This window comes from Dipodomys ordii, unplaced genomic scaffold (genome assembly GCF_000151885.1).
Source record: "Dipodomys ordii isolate 6190 unplaced genomic scaffold, Dord_2.0 Scaffold49, whole genome shotgun sequence".
Taxonomy (NCBI): domain Eukaryota; kingdom Metazoa; phylum Chordata; class Mammalia; order Rodentia; family Heteromyidae; genus Dipodomys; species Dipodomys ordii.
This window is the reverse complement of record NW_012267265.1, coordinates 5371991-5386395: the sequence shown is the minus strand read 5'-3', so window position 1 is coordinate 5386395 and position 14405 is coordinate 5371991. Positions and strand designations below refer to the sequence as shown.

Below are 14405 nucleotides of genomic sequence, written 5' to 3'. Positions count from 1 at the left end.
AAAGGAGGAGGCTGCAATGGTTGGTAAGAAATGTACGCATTATCCTGCCCATGTAATTGTAACCCCTCTGTACAGTATCTTCACAAATAAAATAAAATTAAAAAAAAAAAAAGAATAGGAGTAGAAGAGGAAGAGGGCAGCATGTTCAAACCCCAGTACGGAGGGAAGGAGGGAGGAAGAGAAATAGTAAATACAAAAATACACAAAACACAGGTTTTCTCCATTAATTAATTGAAGATGCTTAGAACTCCCAAGTTAGGCAGTGTATTTGTCAGACTTCTGTTGCAATGGTGAGTAACAAACATTCCCAAGTCTCATTGCTTATGCCCAGCCCGCATCGGTGTCACACTGGTTGACATGCTATGTAAGCTGGCTTCAGTGTGAACCTAAAATAGTCCCACATTATGGCTGTCAATCCACAACATTTCATGTCTCTCACCATAATGTTCTAGTCAGCCAAGGTCTAGCCAGGACAGAATTTTAGCACAGAAGCAGCTTCTTCATATAACGTCAGTTCACACTGCGCTGGCCACCAGGTTTTGAATCAACTCCTAGGGTGCTCTACACACCCCCACTGAAGACCTGGGCTGAAGGATCGGCAGCTTCCTGAGGCATGTTTTTTTCTTGGCAGAGCTGAGAGTTTCCAGGACAGACAATGGTGGCTTCCCATGCTGCCCAAGGCCTCAGCTTTCCAACTGGTACCTTGCCATCCCGCCCACACTCTGTTGAATAGATCTTACTTGGCCAGGCCTGAAGTTGGTAGGGAGTGGAGAATTCTGCCACAGAGGAACTGTGATGCAGTTGTTTGCTAGGGAATACTATAATAAACACCACAGACACAGTGGCTTCAGCAATAGAACTGTATTGTCTTGAGTTCTAGAGGCTGGAAGTCTGTGATCAAGATGTTAGCAATGTTCACTCAAAAGTACAAGAGGCTGTTGTTTTGCACTTAGCATCTTCACTAAGACTCCAAAAAACTAGGCTAGGGCTGGGCACCAATTGCTTATACCTGTAGTCCTAAGTACACAAGAAGCTGAGATCTGGGGATCAAAGTTCAAAGCCAGCAAGGGCAGGAACATCCTTGAGACTCTCTAATTAAGCACCAGAAAACCAGGAATGTTGCTGTGGCTCAGAGTGGTAGAGCTCAGGGACAGCACCCAGGCCCTGAGTTGAAGCCCCATGAACAACAACAAAAAAAGCACACAGAGCCCTTGGTAGTGGAGTTAATAGAGATGGGTGTGGCTTCATCTCAAGTGTAAGGAACAGAAACTGGGCAGGCAGGAGTGCACGGTACCTTTCAGAAGAGCCTTAACTCTTCTTTCTTTCTTTCTCTTTCCTTTCTTTCCTTCTTTCTCTCTCTCTCTTTCTCTCTCTTTCTCTCTCTCTCTCTTTCTCTCTTTCTCTCTTTCTTTCTCTCTCTCTTTCTTTCTTTCTTTCTTTCTTTCTTTCTTGTTCTGGTTGTGGGCTTGAACTCTGGGCCTGGACACTGTCCCTCAGTTCTTCAGCTCAAGGCTAGCGCTCTACCACTTGAGCCACAGCGCCACTTAGAAGAGCCTTAACTCTAATGGCAGGTGATACCAATAGAACTTTCAAAAATACCAAAGTCCCAAGCTCAAAGAGACGATGTACATATTTTCTCTCATATGCAGAACTAGATCTAAAATACACGGGGACATGACAAAGTATACAGGACTTGAGGCATTCACACACAGTGAGACCAAACAAGGGTACTCTTAGGAGAGGAACACAAAGGTACAATGCTTATGTGCATCTAATCATACACAATAATATTTATAGAAATTAACTCCAAAAAATGAGAATGAGGGTTTTTCTTTGTTGGAGGGACAAAGGGTGAACAGATGCAGCAGTGATACTCACTAGACACAACGTTGAAAATGAACACTATGTTGATAATGGTGGGGATGGGAGGGAAAACCTTGGAGAAAGCATAGGAAGGAGTGACATTATCTAAAAAGAAATGTACTCTTTACCTGCATTATATAACTGTAGCCCTTCTTTAAATAACCTTTATAATGTGCTGGGAATGTGGCTTAGTGGTAGAGTGTTGGCCTAGCATGCACGAAGCCCTGGGTTTGATTCCTCAGTATCACATAAACAGAAAAAGCTGGAAGTGGTGATGTGGCTCAAGTGGTAGAGTGCTAGCCTTGAGCAAAAGAAGCTCAGGGTCAGTGCCCAGACCCTGAGTTCAAGCCCCAGGACTGGCAAAAAGAAATAGCCTTTATAATAAATAACAATTAAAAATTAAAAAAATAAAACCAAAGTCAGGAAGGTCTGGTTTTGCCACACCTATTTCTCACCCATACTCAGTGTCTGTCTATAACATCCTGCCTTTAACACAAAGACCTACAGCTTAATAGAACAGAGGGCCCATAGTGTTCAAATATGGCCCTGGTCTCTTGGTTGTCTATGAAATAACTTCAATAAGTGAGCTAGGAGATCAGAGTCGGAACTGTCCCTCCTATGTTAAATTCAAGCTCAAAGCCTTACCATTGTGTAAGTTTCCTTTTTTCCCCCCCTTCAGAATATGGTGTTGCGGAATGGTACTGAGATCTTTGACTCCTGGGAGAAGCCCCCTGTGCCTGTGTATGCCCAATTCTACTTTTTCAATGTCACCAACCCAGAGGAGATCCTCCAAGGAGAGAAACCTCGGCTAGAAGAGGTGGGGCCATACACATACAGGTGAGCCCTGACCACTTCCTGGCCATGCCGGAACTAGGAAATGACCCACTGTGACCTGACTCAGTCAACACTGCCCTGCGAGCTTCATGGGGAGTACAGGTCTGCTTCCATTCTGTCTAACACACTGCTGACATCCTCTGTGGTTTCTCAATAGGGAAGCAGTGGCTTGTGTACTGGGCCGCGTCTCATTCTAGTCTGTTGGGAAATGTGGCAGCTTCCCCTGTCCACTGGATGTGGTTATTAAACCATGAAGAGCTACTCTACATCCTGGGCCCTCTTAAGGTCACCTTATGGTAGCCTTCAGTGGACCACGTCCTATTTCTCTTCCCATTTAACTGGTTTGAAACAATTTTCTAGAATCCACTATTGGGAGATACTTTTCTGATTTCTAGTCACGCCTTTTCTAAGCCTCACTCTTCCCAGGTATAACAGGTAACTAAGTGACGGGACATGGATATGGGGGTAGGGTATAAGGAGCTAAGAATTTTTGGCAGGGACTACCAGTTTACATTTCTGGGGAGGTAGAGGAAATGGCATTGATCTATTTTTTTCTCTTTTGTGCCAATAATGAGGCTTGAACTCAGGGCCTGAGCATTGTCCCTTGCTTTTTTTTGCTCAAGGCTCTCGTACTTGAGCTACACTTCTACTTCCAGCTTTTTGCTGATTAATTGGAGATAAGAGTCTCATAGACTTTCCTACCCAGGTTGGCTTTGAGCCATGATTTTCTCAAATTTCAGCCTCCTGAGTAGCAAGGATTATAGTCATGAGCCACCAGTGCCCAGTAGCATTTTTATTTATTTTTTCATTTATTTTTATTTTTTGTTGGTCATGGGGCCTGAACTCTGGGCCTGAGCACTGTCCCTCAGCTCTTCAGCTCAAGGCTAGTACTCTACCACTTGAGCCAGAGCACCACTTCCACCTTTTTCTGCTTATGTGGTGCTGAGGAATCAAACTCAGGGCCTCATGCATGCAAGGCAAGCGCTATACAACTGAGCCACCTTCCCAGCCCCCCCAGTAGCATTTTTAAAAGATGAACAGAGGAGATGCTTAAGGATCTATGGTCAAAGTATTTCCCTCTCTCCCTTGCCACCTCCTTCCCTGCACTGATCCCAGGGGTCTCTCTTTTTTGCTCAAGGCTAAGGCTCTACCACTTGAGTCATATATCTACTTCCTAATAGTCTCTTCTTGCCATGTTAAAAAATATGTCAACCAAGGAAGTAGACAGTCTGTTCTTTCATCTTTAGGACTGCTAAGTAGTCAAACTGTCTATAAGTCTGTTGTAATCAATGGCTTCATGAATGTTTGCTGGAAAATTCATTGGTTATGAGTCAATATTATTCTTGGTGCTAGGAATTCAAAGATAACCCTGCCTTGAGCCTGTAATTAGAAAATGTTCCGATTACCAAATACATAACTCATGATAGTTATTGTTAGAGAAAGAAACTTTTAAGAAAACATGTATGTATGTATGTATGTATGCATGTATGTATGTATTATATTTAAAGAAAGGGTCTTATTGTATTGCCCAGGCAGCTTTGAAACTCATGGGATCAAGCAATACTCCTGCCCTAGTCTCCCAAGATGCTGGTCCTATAAATGCTTACCACTTTGACTGGCTGAATCCTCATCTAAAAACAACATTCTATGCCTCAAGAAAACCTTTTGTAGAAGCTCCTTGTTCTAGAGCAGTTCTGTACCTGAGGCTTGTTTTAAGGAGATTGCTTATGATGAGACAGAGAGATCTCTGCTTCTTTGGAGAAATGACAGTTCCCCCACCCAAACTAAAACAGCCTACCACACAGCTTCCTTTCTGGGTCTCTTGGTCTGTGGTCATTATCTTGGTCCCCTGAGAAAATGAGATAAAAGTGTGGTGCCTAAGCGGGGCATGGTGGTACTGTCAAGTGAGGCAGAGAGATTGACCCTAGGAGTTTGAAGCCAGCCTGAGCAATAAGACCTTGTCTTTTAAAAAATAAAAGAAAATCTGGGCGTTGTTGGTTCATGAACATAATCCTAGCTACTCAGGAAGCTGAGGATCACAATTTAAAGCCAGCTCTAGACAGAAAACTTCAGGAGAATCAGCTCCAGCCTCCCAGCAAAAAGCTAGAAGTAGAAGTAGAGTACCAGAATTGAGAAGGCAGAAAACTAAGTAAGGGCATGAGGCTGTACAACCACACAAGTTCTATAACCAACACATTAAAAATGATTTTAATAATTAATTCTAATCATATCCCAAAGCAAATTCAATATTTGTCTGCTGAAATGTCTCTTGGGTAATTACATGTTCTGTAGATATGGTCCCAATGTAAGTCCTAGACGCTTACCATAGTCTTCCCTGCTCCACATTTATAGGTATCTATAGGAGTTCCTAGATTTGAATATTTTACAGTTTCTTGACCTGGGACCCACTGATCTCCAAGGGGATCACTGGCTAAATTTCAGGGTAGTCAGTGAATGAGAAAACTAATGATCTTTTCTCCTTCTCCCTAGCCTCTCAGCCTCCTGTGTAGGTAGTATTATAGGCATGAGCACCAGCACTCACTTGGCTCTTATTTCCTGATTTTAAAAATGTTTATATGAGCAAAGGTCCAGAGATGTCACTGTAGAATGTTCCCAAGCCCATGACACACGGAAGGTTAAGAGCCTCTGAGAGCAACAGCTCCTTGTTGACTGTCTTAGTTTCATCTCCTTGCTGTTTCTGCTTCTGTCCTCATCTCTTTTCCATTCTAATGCCAGAGTGGCTTTCCAAAGGACACGTTTGATATTTCCTTCTTATCTTGCTCAGGCTCACCATGACACCCTATGTGATATCCAAGGCCTTAGAAACTTGGTCTTTTCTATATGTCTAACCTCATTTTATTTTTATTTTATATTTGGCACTTCTGTTAGCTTTCCATCAGATACTGTAGGTAATCAACTTACTGTAGCAATCCCTCACAACCATCCCAGGGGACCACGTGGAGGCAGGCAGGCACAGAAGAAAGAATATTATAAGGTTTATTAGAGGGGCCATGTCTGCTGGGAGAGGGAGCACATGGCATCTGCCCCTATTCAAGGCCCAGGTAGGTCTGGGGGAAGAGAGGGAGTGGCCAGCTGTATGGCTGGATCTCTTAAGTCAGGGAGGAGCTCAGGTCTAAGTGGAGCTGAGGACCAGAGCTGGGGATAATGCTATCACCCCAGCTTTGTTGTTTAACAATAACTAGGGTATCAGGCCAATGTGGGGGAAGGTATGGTTTTAGGTTGTTTCTTCTGGAGCTATTTCCTGCTTTAAAGGGGCAAAGTAGTCAGGGGTCCCTGATTTGTTGCAGTCCAAGAAGCATTTGCTTGACAGTTTGGTTGGTAAAAGTCCTCATCTTTTCCATAACAATAGTTATCCAAAATGCAAGGAACAATTAGTAAAAGGCAAAAATTGCTGCTGGCAGGGCCAAGAGAGGAATAAACCAGGGAGGGATTGATTCCTAGAAGGGGTCTATCCTAGACCTGAGATTGCTTTTTCTATCATGGATTGAAGACATGGCATGGTACTTGACTCTCTATATCCTGGAGGGAGGAATTTTTGTAAGTGAAGTCTCTAGTTGCCTGTAGTAACAAAATTGCCTTGACTAGTTCTCAGGTGGTGACCTAGGTGGGGGCTGTTACCAAAGAAACTTTTGGAAGGTCAGGCAAAAGGCTGACAAGGTGTCAAGGTCAGCTAACATGAATGACACAGGAGAACACACCCTGGCCATAGGCCAGAAAAGTTCCATTTGGAGCATAAACCCAGTTGTGCCCCATTATAGGGAAGGAGGACTGAGGGCAGGAAGGGGGTGTCTAGGGTTTTTGGCAACTGGGTAGAGGAGAGCATAGTGGACTGGTTGGGAGTAACCAGTCAGAAGCTACTATAAATACAAATAGCAGGTAACAAAGGCAAGACTGTAACTTTCTGTACAGTTAGAAGGTAGATAGTTATGGACATTAGGTGGGCAAGCAACTATTTCTCTTGATCTCCTGGCTCTGATTAATTTTGAAAGAGCAAGTGTTAAGTGACTCTATTTAGACTATTTCCTCTTATTCCTCTCCACAGTTTTCTGTTGTCAGAACTGACCTCATCCTGGGGGTCTCAGCATTCATTGCTGGCATAGCTTGTCCCAGTTGGCATTCACAGGGTATGAACTTAAGGCCTGGCACTGTCCCTGAGCACTTCTGCTTGAGGCTAGTGCTCTACCACTTAAGAGTCACAATGACATTTTCAGCTTTCTACTAGTTACTTAATGGTGAGAGTGTCTCAAGCCATGCCTCCAGCCTGGCTCATTGCTGGTTAGTTAAGAGATGGAGTTTTAGAGGGATTATTTGTGAATAGACTGGCTTTGAAGGAGCCTCTATTACTAAAGCCCATTTCATTTCCAATTAAAGCAACAAGGAGATCAATGGAGACAGAGATTACCCGTAACTTGTTAACAATTAACTAACAATTACTTGCCAGAGTTTTGTAATGTCAAAATGTGGGGAGATGTTTTCAAACTGCAACTACTTAGCATTCTAGGTACTGCCCATTGTCTCTGGGCACCCTGTTTAAAATGGCTTATATACAATATGTAACATTTAACAAATGCACAAACCTTTCCGTGGGCTACAGCAGTGTAACCTGTTTAGCACTCTGGTTTGCAAAAGCATTTTTCTGGCTGGCTGAGGAAAGCTGATCTCTACTGACCCTAACAATGCCTAAGATACTTGTGTAGGCCTTTATATACAGATCTCAACAGGGACATAATTTCAGGTTTACCAACTTCCTTTCCTTAACAGATGAATTTATGTGGCTGGTACCAGCCCAAAAGTCACTGCCAATTATGACTTTGAGCAGATATAGGGGGTTGGGGATTTAAACTATCCCCACATTTTACAACCTTAGCTTTTACTACCCACTATTACAGATGACTGGCAAGTTCCTGCTCAGTTATGAAGTAAACAGACATGGGCATTAGAAATGCATGCTTATGAACTACCTCCCCATGAAAGGGCCAAGCACAAGGTACTCCATGATCTGACACCATCTTTGCCATCCAAGCAGTGGCTTGTAACTGCTTCTGGATGCTCCATCATTGCCAGGGTCCCAGGAGTGTCTTTCTCCAGGCTGGGATAAATTCATCTTTGTTATTTTCCTTGGTTGGTCACTGGAATTGACCTCAGGTTTTGAGTGCTGTCCCTCAGCTCTCCAACTCAAAGCTAACACTCTGCCACTTTGAGCCTCAAAGCAACTCCACTTTTCAGCATTCTGCTGGGTGATCAGAGATGACAGTCTCACAGGGACCTTTCCTGCCCAGACTAGCTTTGAACCTCAGTTCTCAGATCAACAAGTCTTACAAAAGGCCACTTTACTCCAATTAAAGCAACAAAGATGGTCATTGGAAATAGTTTTATAATTATGGTCTTACCTGGAACTTATTAAGGGCCAAAGTTATATCTGAGAAACTTGTAAGACTCTTCTGTCCTTCTCTCTGGTGCTGCTGGAAACTGTTACAAAAAACTGATAAGGGAAAACTAAAATAGCAATTATCTTAATAGCCCTAATTTATCTTTTTCCACTTTAAAACAAACATTTAGAACAATTTGCTTTTTAACTTTTCTTTGTCTAGGAAGCCTGCCATTCCCTACTACTTCCCAAATTTTTGCAAATGGGTGTCATTTTTTGTTTGTTTGTTTGTTTGGGTCCGGTCGTGGGGCCTGAACTCTGGGCCTGGGCACTGTCCCTCTGCTCTTCAGCTGAAGGCTAGCGCTCTACCACTTGAGCCACAGTGCCACTTCCAGCTTTTTTCTTTTTGCTTATGTGGTGCTGGGGAATCAAACTCAGGGCCTCATGCATGCAAGGCAAGCACTCTACCACTGAGCCACCTTCCCAGCCCCCAATGTATATTTTTCATTTCATTTTTTAATCCCTTTTCCAAAGTCACTTTAATTTGCATTTAAATGCCCCTTTGAAACACTGGGTAACACCCATTATCTCGTGGCCTGTGGTTTAAAATGGCCTTTTTTTTTTCTTGCCTGAGCACTCACAGAAATGACATCTCAAATTTGGGACCAAATTTGATTGCAAGGAATTTTTTTTAATTTTTTTATTTGTCAGTCATAGGGCTTGAACTCTGTCCCTAGGCTCTTTAGCTCAAGGTAGTGCTCTACCACTTGAGCCACAGTGCCTCTTCCAGTTTTCTGGTGGTTTATTGGAGATAAGAGTCTCAGGAACTTTCCTGCCCAGACTGGATTTGAACCTCAATCTCAGATCTCAGCCTCCTGAGTAGCTAGGATTACAGGTGTGAGCCACCAGTACCCAGCTTGCAAAGAGTTTTAGTTGTGTCCTTCCTCTGGTAAGTGACCTTTGGAACCAAAGAGCTTAATGCCAAGCATCCTTGGCAGTACAGTTTGGTTCATACAAAGGAAGCATGAGAGCAAATGCAACCATCATCGCAGTTGCTGGGTCCCTTGGCCATGGGAGGCCCCTGAAGAGAGGTTTAGACATTTGGATCCAAGAATTTTCCCTTGGGCTCTGTAGCCCCCCACGAAGGCCCTATAGCTTGAACAGAAACCAGAATCTAAACCTCCGGACTGGTCACTTCCCTGGGAGTAGCAACAAATTACCTGCTGTTGGATGCGTAGAAGGTAGAATGCTTGGTCAGGAGAAAGTTACCTTGGTGGTCCTCTGGTGACAGCAATGTAGGACTGTGGGCTAGGTCCTGGGGCAGCTGGTCAGACCCCTCCATCCAAAGTGGAGGAGCAAATCCACTGGGGAACTTATCCAGGGTTTTGTGCACCAAATGTAGGAATTCTTCACGGCCATCCCAGGGGACCACATGGAGGCAGGCAGGCACAGGAAAAACCAAGAGCTTCAGGGCCCTAAGTTCAAGCCCTAATAGTGGCATGCATACATACAAACTTAAGCAGGGAAACTCTGAGATAGGTTCAGGGAGAAAGGATTAGGCCCTGAAAATGAATGACTTTGTTAGCAATATCCACAAGCCCAGATTGCTAAGAGCTCCTAGCTAGATTGAGTAGGTTGAGATGTTGATTTGTAGGAAAACGTGACTTTTCAGGGAGAATTCCAACCCCTTGATAGGACTTATTGGTTTCCACATTTGCCCTTTTTCAGTCACTCAGTGAGTCTGATCTCTGTTACTGATGATTTTATCATGCTGTTGGTTGAGACTGAACATTCCATGGTTTGATAGTTCCATGGATTCTCTCCCATCCTAGTCAATTGGCCCTTCACCTGCATTCATGGGGGTCTGGGGCAGAGGCCAAGAGTCAATATGGGGTAGTCTGGTGAAGAAAAATCTCTAAGGTGTGGGAGCTAAGCTACATGAGGTCACAGGGGGCCATACAACTCACAGCTGACACACTCACCAAACAGTAACATAATGGTGACTTCAAAATTCAAGCATCCTTGGGAAAAGGATGACGGCAGTTGATGGGAAAAGATGATGGCAGTTGCATGTGTTGGTAAGAACCAGTCTGACTTAAGGAATGTTTGCATTTTTGCAAAACTGGATTGAACAGACCTTGGGCTGCACTGTTCACACTAATTTTCATAAGTGACATACATGCTTAGAATTTGTATTTGATTTGTGGTAACCCATGACTTCTGCAATCTTTCCAATATTTATTTTTTGTTTTGTCAAATATCTGTTTTTATTTTTCCTGTTATGCTGGTGATGATTGGCATTATTATTGGTAGCAGTGGGAAGGGGCTTTGAACTCAGGGACTTCAGCTTACTAGACAAGTATTGTACCAGTAAGCAACATCCCCAGTCTAGAGATAAAGATTTTATAATAGCATTGTACACATCCATTTTCCAACATCTCAGAGGAATTAGATTAATTTCCAGAGGAATTAGATTAATTTCCAGTGCTACTTAAGACTACTCTTTTAAGAGCTTACCACTAGGGGCTCACACCTACAATCCTAGCTACTCAGAATGCTGAGAGCTGAGGATCACTGTTAGAAGCCAGCCCACATAGAAAAGTCCATAAGACTCTTGTCTAAAATTGACCATGTGCTTGCCTCCTGATTGAATAGTCCATAGAACATAACCCAACTATCTTCCCTTCTACTTCCCATCCCCTTTCCTCTTCCCCTCTCCTTTCCTTTTCCTTTCTTTCTTTCATTTATTTAGGGAGGTAGGAATGGGTGGGAACTGTTTTGCTGTCCTGTCTAGGCTGGTCTCAAAATCTGGGTTCAAGTGATCATCTTGCTTGAGCCTTCTGAATGGTATTTGCTATTGTGCCCAGTTCTGTAACCACTTCTTAGATGTAACCAGGACCACTATTGTGATCAGTAAATGTTAAATGATAGTCTGAGATTCATTGGCATCTAATAAATAAAAGAGCTAAACCAGGTACATTTAAGTGTGTATCCTTGATTAATTTTCTAGACTCAAGATTTGTGTTTAGGGCTAGGAATGTGACTTAATGGTAGAGTGCTTGCCTAGCATGCATGAAGCCCTTTCAATTCTTCAATATCACATAAACAGAAAAAGCCGGAAGTGGCGCTGTGGCTCAAGTGGTAGAGTACTAGCCTTGAGCAAAAGAAGCTCAGGGACAGTGCCCAGGCTGAGTTCAAGCCCCCCGGACTGGCAAAAAAAAAATTGCCTTTAATAAACTCTTGTCTGTATTTCCAACTGTTTCTTTGGTCTTCTATCTTACTGTAGGGCAATTAATTAATCCCTTCTTACCCTCAACCTGCTGTTTACCAGTAACCTTCCTGTTTCTGTCCATTATTGATCAGCTGGTAATGAGTACCAGATTGGTTGATATTGTTACCAACACCCCTTCTCTGAGTGCATTTCCAGAGGGGCAGGAGTGCAGGGGAAAGAACTACTTTGGTTTCCTTGGACTATCATGTATTGAGAGGAAAGCTGCTCACCGTCTCTGTGTCATTTTTTGGCCTCTGTGGGTCTTGTTGTCTTGATTTAGTTGGAGCTCTGTAAAGGCCACGAGTTAGTCATGTCTTCGGGTAACAGGCTGGGACTGCAAGTGGCTGAGGGAAGTCATGAGATTAACCTAGAGTGACCTGACTTACTCATCCCACCAAGGGAATTACATCTTTAGTGGTTTGGAAAACCTTGGATTTGACTTTTTGAACTTCATTGGGAAACCAAGTCAAGTTACAGGCTTCACATGATGGGTGTCTTCATACTGAGTTTCCCAGGGGGCTCCTACAGGGTAAGCTGGAAAGAAAACATTTGAAAAGACACCTCTAGAATTATTAAATACAAATAAACATAAATCAAGGAGGCCCTACACCTGGGATCATTGAAGCTTTTTAGGTTCATGACTGAGGGCTTGGGGGAAGAAAACAAAAACAGCCTGGCATGGTTGTTGATTTTTGACATTAGATAACTTGGCAAAGTTGACCTAGACCTAGACCTACTTGGCTCTCTGGCCTGGATTTTATGTGTACAAATTGACATTTACCCTTGGTCACTTTTTCTGCTTAGTGGTGGGCAAGGCCAACATAGATGGTAAGTGTTTGTGTTATAAGCAGCTTCTCCTATGGAAAGTAGAAATCTCCTCTAAGGAGACCCAAGAGATTTGGGCAAAGCTTTCTTTAAGATACTAGCCTTGGTTGAACAGGGGTTTAGTATTGAAACTTCCTCTTCTCTACCATCTAGTAGATCACTTTGGATTAACTGCTGCAAAGAGTCAGGGACCATGAGGTCAGGTGACCAGGATTTTAAACTTGGTTGATTCCTAAATCTCTATTTTCTTGTCTATAAAAAGGCTAGGTTGCCAGGTGTTATTGGCTCATACCTATAATCTTAGCTACTCAGGAGGCTGAGATCCAAGGATTATAGTTTATAGCCAGCCTGGGCAAGAAAGTCTGTGAGACTCTTATCCCCAATTAACCAGCAAAAGCTAGAAGTGGAGTGGAGCTGTGACTTGAGTGGAAGAGTACCAGTCTTGAGCAAAAAGTTAAGGGACAGCCTCTAGGCCCTGAGTTCAAGCCCCAGTATGCACCTTCCTCTCTCCCCTTTCTCTTTCTCTTTCTCTTTCTCTTTCTCTGTCTCTCTCTCTCTCTCTCTCTCACACACACACACACACATACACACACAGACTAAGTAACAATTATTTTTTTTGCCAGTCCTGGGGCTTAAACTCAGGGCCTGGGCACTGTCCCTGAACTTCTTTTGCTCAAGGCTAGCACTCTACCACTTGAGCCACAGTGCCACTCAGGCCTTTTCTGTTCATGTGGTACTGCGGAATCAAACCCAGGGCTTCATGCATGCTAGGCAAGCACTCTACCACTATGTCACATTCCCAACTCCAAGGTTACAAGTTTTAGATGAGGGGTGACTGCAATCAAGAGAAAGTACCTCTGGCTACTTTGAGTAAGAAGGGAATCCTTCAGTCAAAGGTACTGTGAGATCTCAGGCCATCCAAGTCCTCTGAATAGATTGACTGGGGTCCCTCAGCACCTGTAGCTAATACTTCCACACAGCTACCTAGTGCCCTGGAGGAAGAGAGATCAGGGTTATCATGGGGGAAAGAAAACTGGACATCAGACAATTTAGAAGTCCAGGGCAACCAGGCGCCAGTGGCTCACACCCTTAATCCTAGCTACTCAGGAGGCTGAGATCTGAGGATCCCGGTTCAAAGCCAGTCTGGGCAGGAAAGGCTGTGAACTCTTATCTCTAATAAACCACTCAGAAAACCAGAAGTGGTGCTGTAGCTCAAGTGGTAGAGCACTAGCCTTGAGCTGAAGAGCTGAGGGACAGTGCCCAGGCCCAGAGTTCAAGCCCCATGACTGACTGGAAAAAAAAAAAAGTCCAGGGCAAACAGTTCTCAACTTCTCACTTCATAGGTATTTGGACAGAACTGTGTCTGATCCATTATATTCCTTTTGAACTGGAAGGATGTGTAATCATGTTTTTTCTCATCATGACATACATGTAGCATTTGTGGAGGCTTTCATTGGTTTGAACCCCCATACATTACTAGTTTCTGTTTAGCAGGTCTGACCCAGAGAGAATGAGACAGCTTTTGTATTCTGACACTTTTCCTGCCCATCTGTGTATTCTGTCACGATTACAGACTTCAAGGATTAAAAGAAAATGAAATCATGTAGGCTAGACCCTTTTAAAGTGTCCTGCTCGTATTAGATTTTTACTATAGTCTAGAGTTTAGTACTCTGCACTACAGATTCCTCTGTCCATGTGTGTGTGTGTTTATGTGTGTGTGATGCACACGTGCATCACTCCTGGGGCTTAAACTCAGCTTGGTCACTGCCCCTGAGCTTTTATGCTCAAGGCTATCACTCTGGTACCTGAGTCACAGATCCATTTCTAGTTTTTTGGTGATTAATTGAAGATAAGAGTCTCACAGCCTTTTGCTGCCCAGACTGGTTTCAAACTGTGATACTCCGATTTCAGCCTCCTGAGTAGCTAGGATTACAGGTATGAGCCCTCAGCACCTGGTAGGCCTCATTTTTAAAAATGAATTTTCACTTGAATTTAAGTTAGAAATAAAGACATTACTAAATAAGTTAAAAGCCAGACTGAATATGTGGATTGAAGTGAAAACTTTGAAAATATTTCAGGAGCAAACTATAACTCAGAGAGAGTTTCTTGGCTTTAATTTCCTGGTCAAGGCACCCCTTGACCTATGCTCTTCCCCTATCATGGAAGAATGGAAGGAAAATAATTGTTTGTTTTTGGTTTTGAGGTTTTTTTTTTTTTTTTTTT

The 14405-nt window shown here is 43.3% G+C and overlaps 1 protein-coding gene across 1 annotated transcript in view; it reads left to right on the top strand.

The window, feature by feature from the left end:
• Scarb2 (scavenger receptor class B, member 2) overlaps positions 1 to 14405 on the top strand; it is an 84561-nt gene that overhangs the window by 40659 nt on the left and 29497 nt on the right. The window contains exon 4 of the mRNA XM_013020094.1: positions 2543 to 2700. Coding sequence (XP_012875548.1) covers positions 2543 to 2700 — 158 coding nt within the window. The remainder of the gene's footprint in view (positions 1 to 2542; positions 2701 to 14405) is intronic.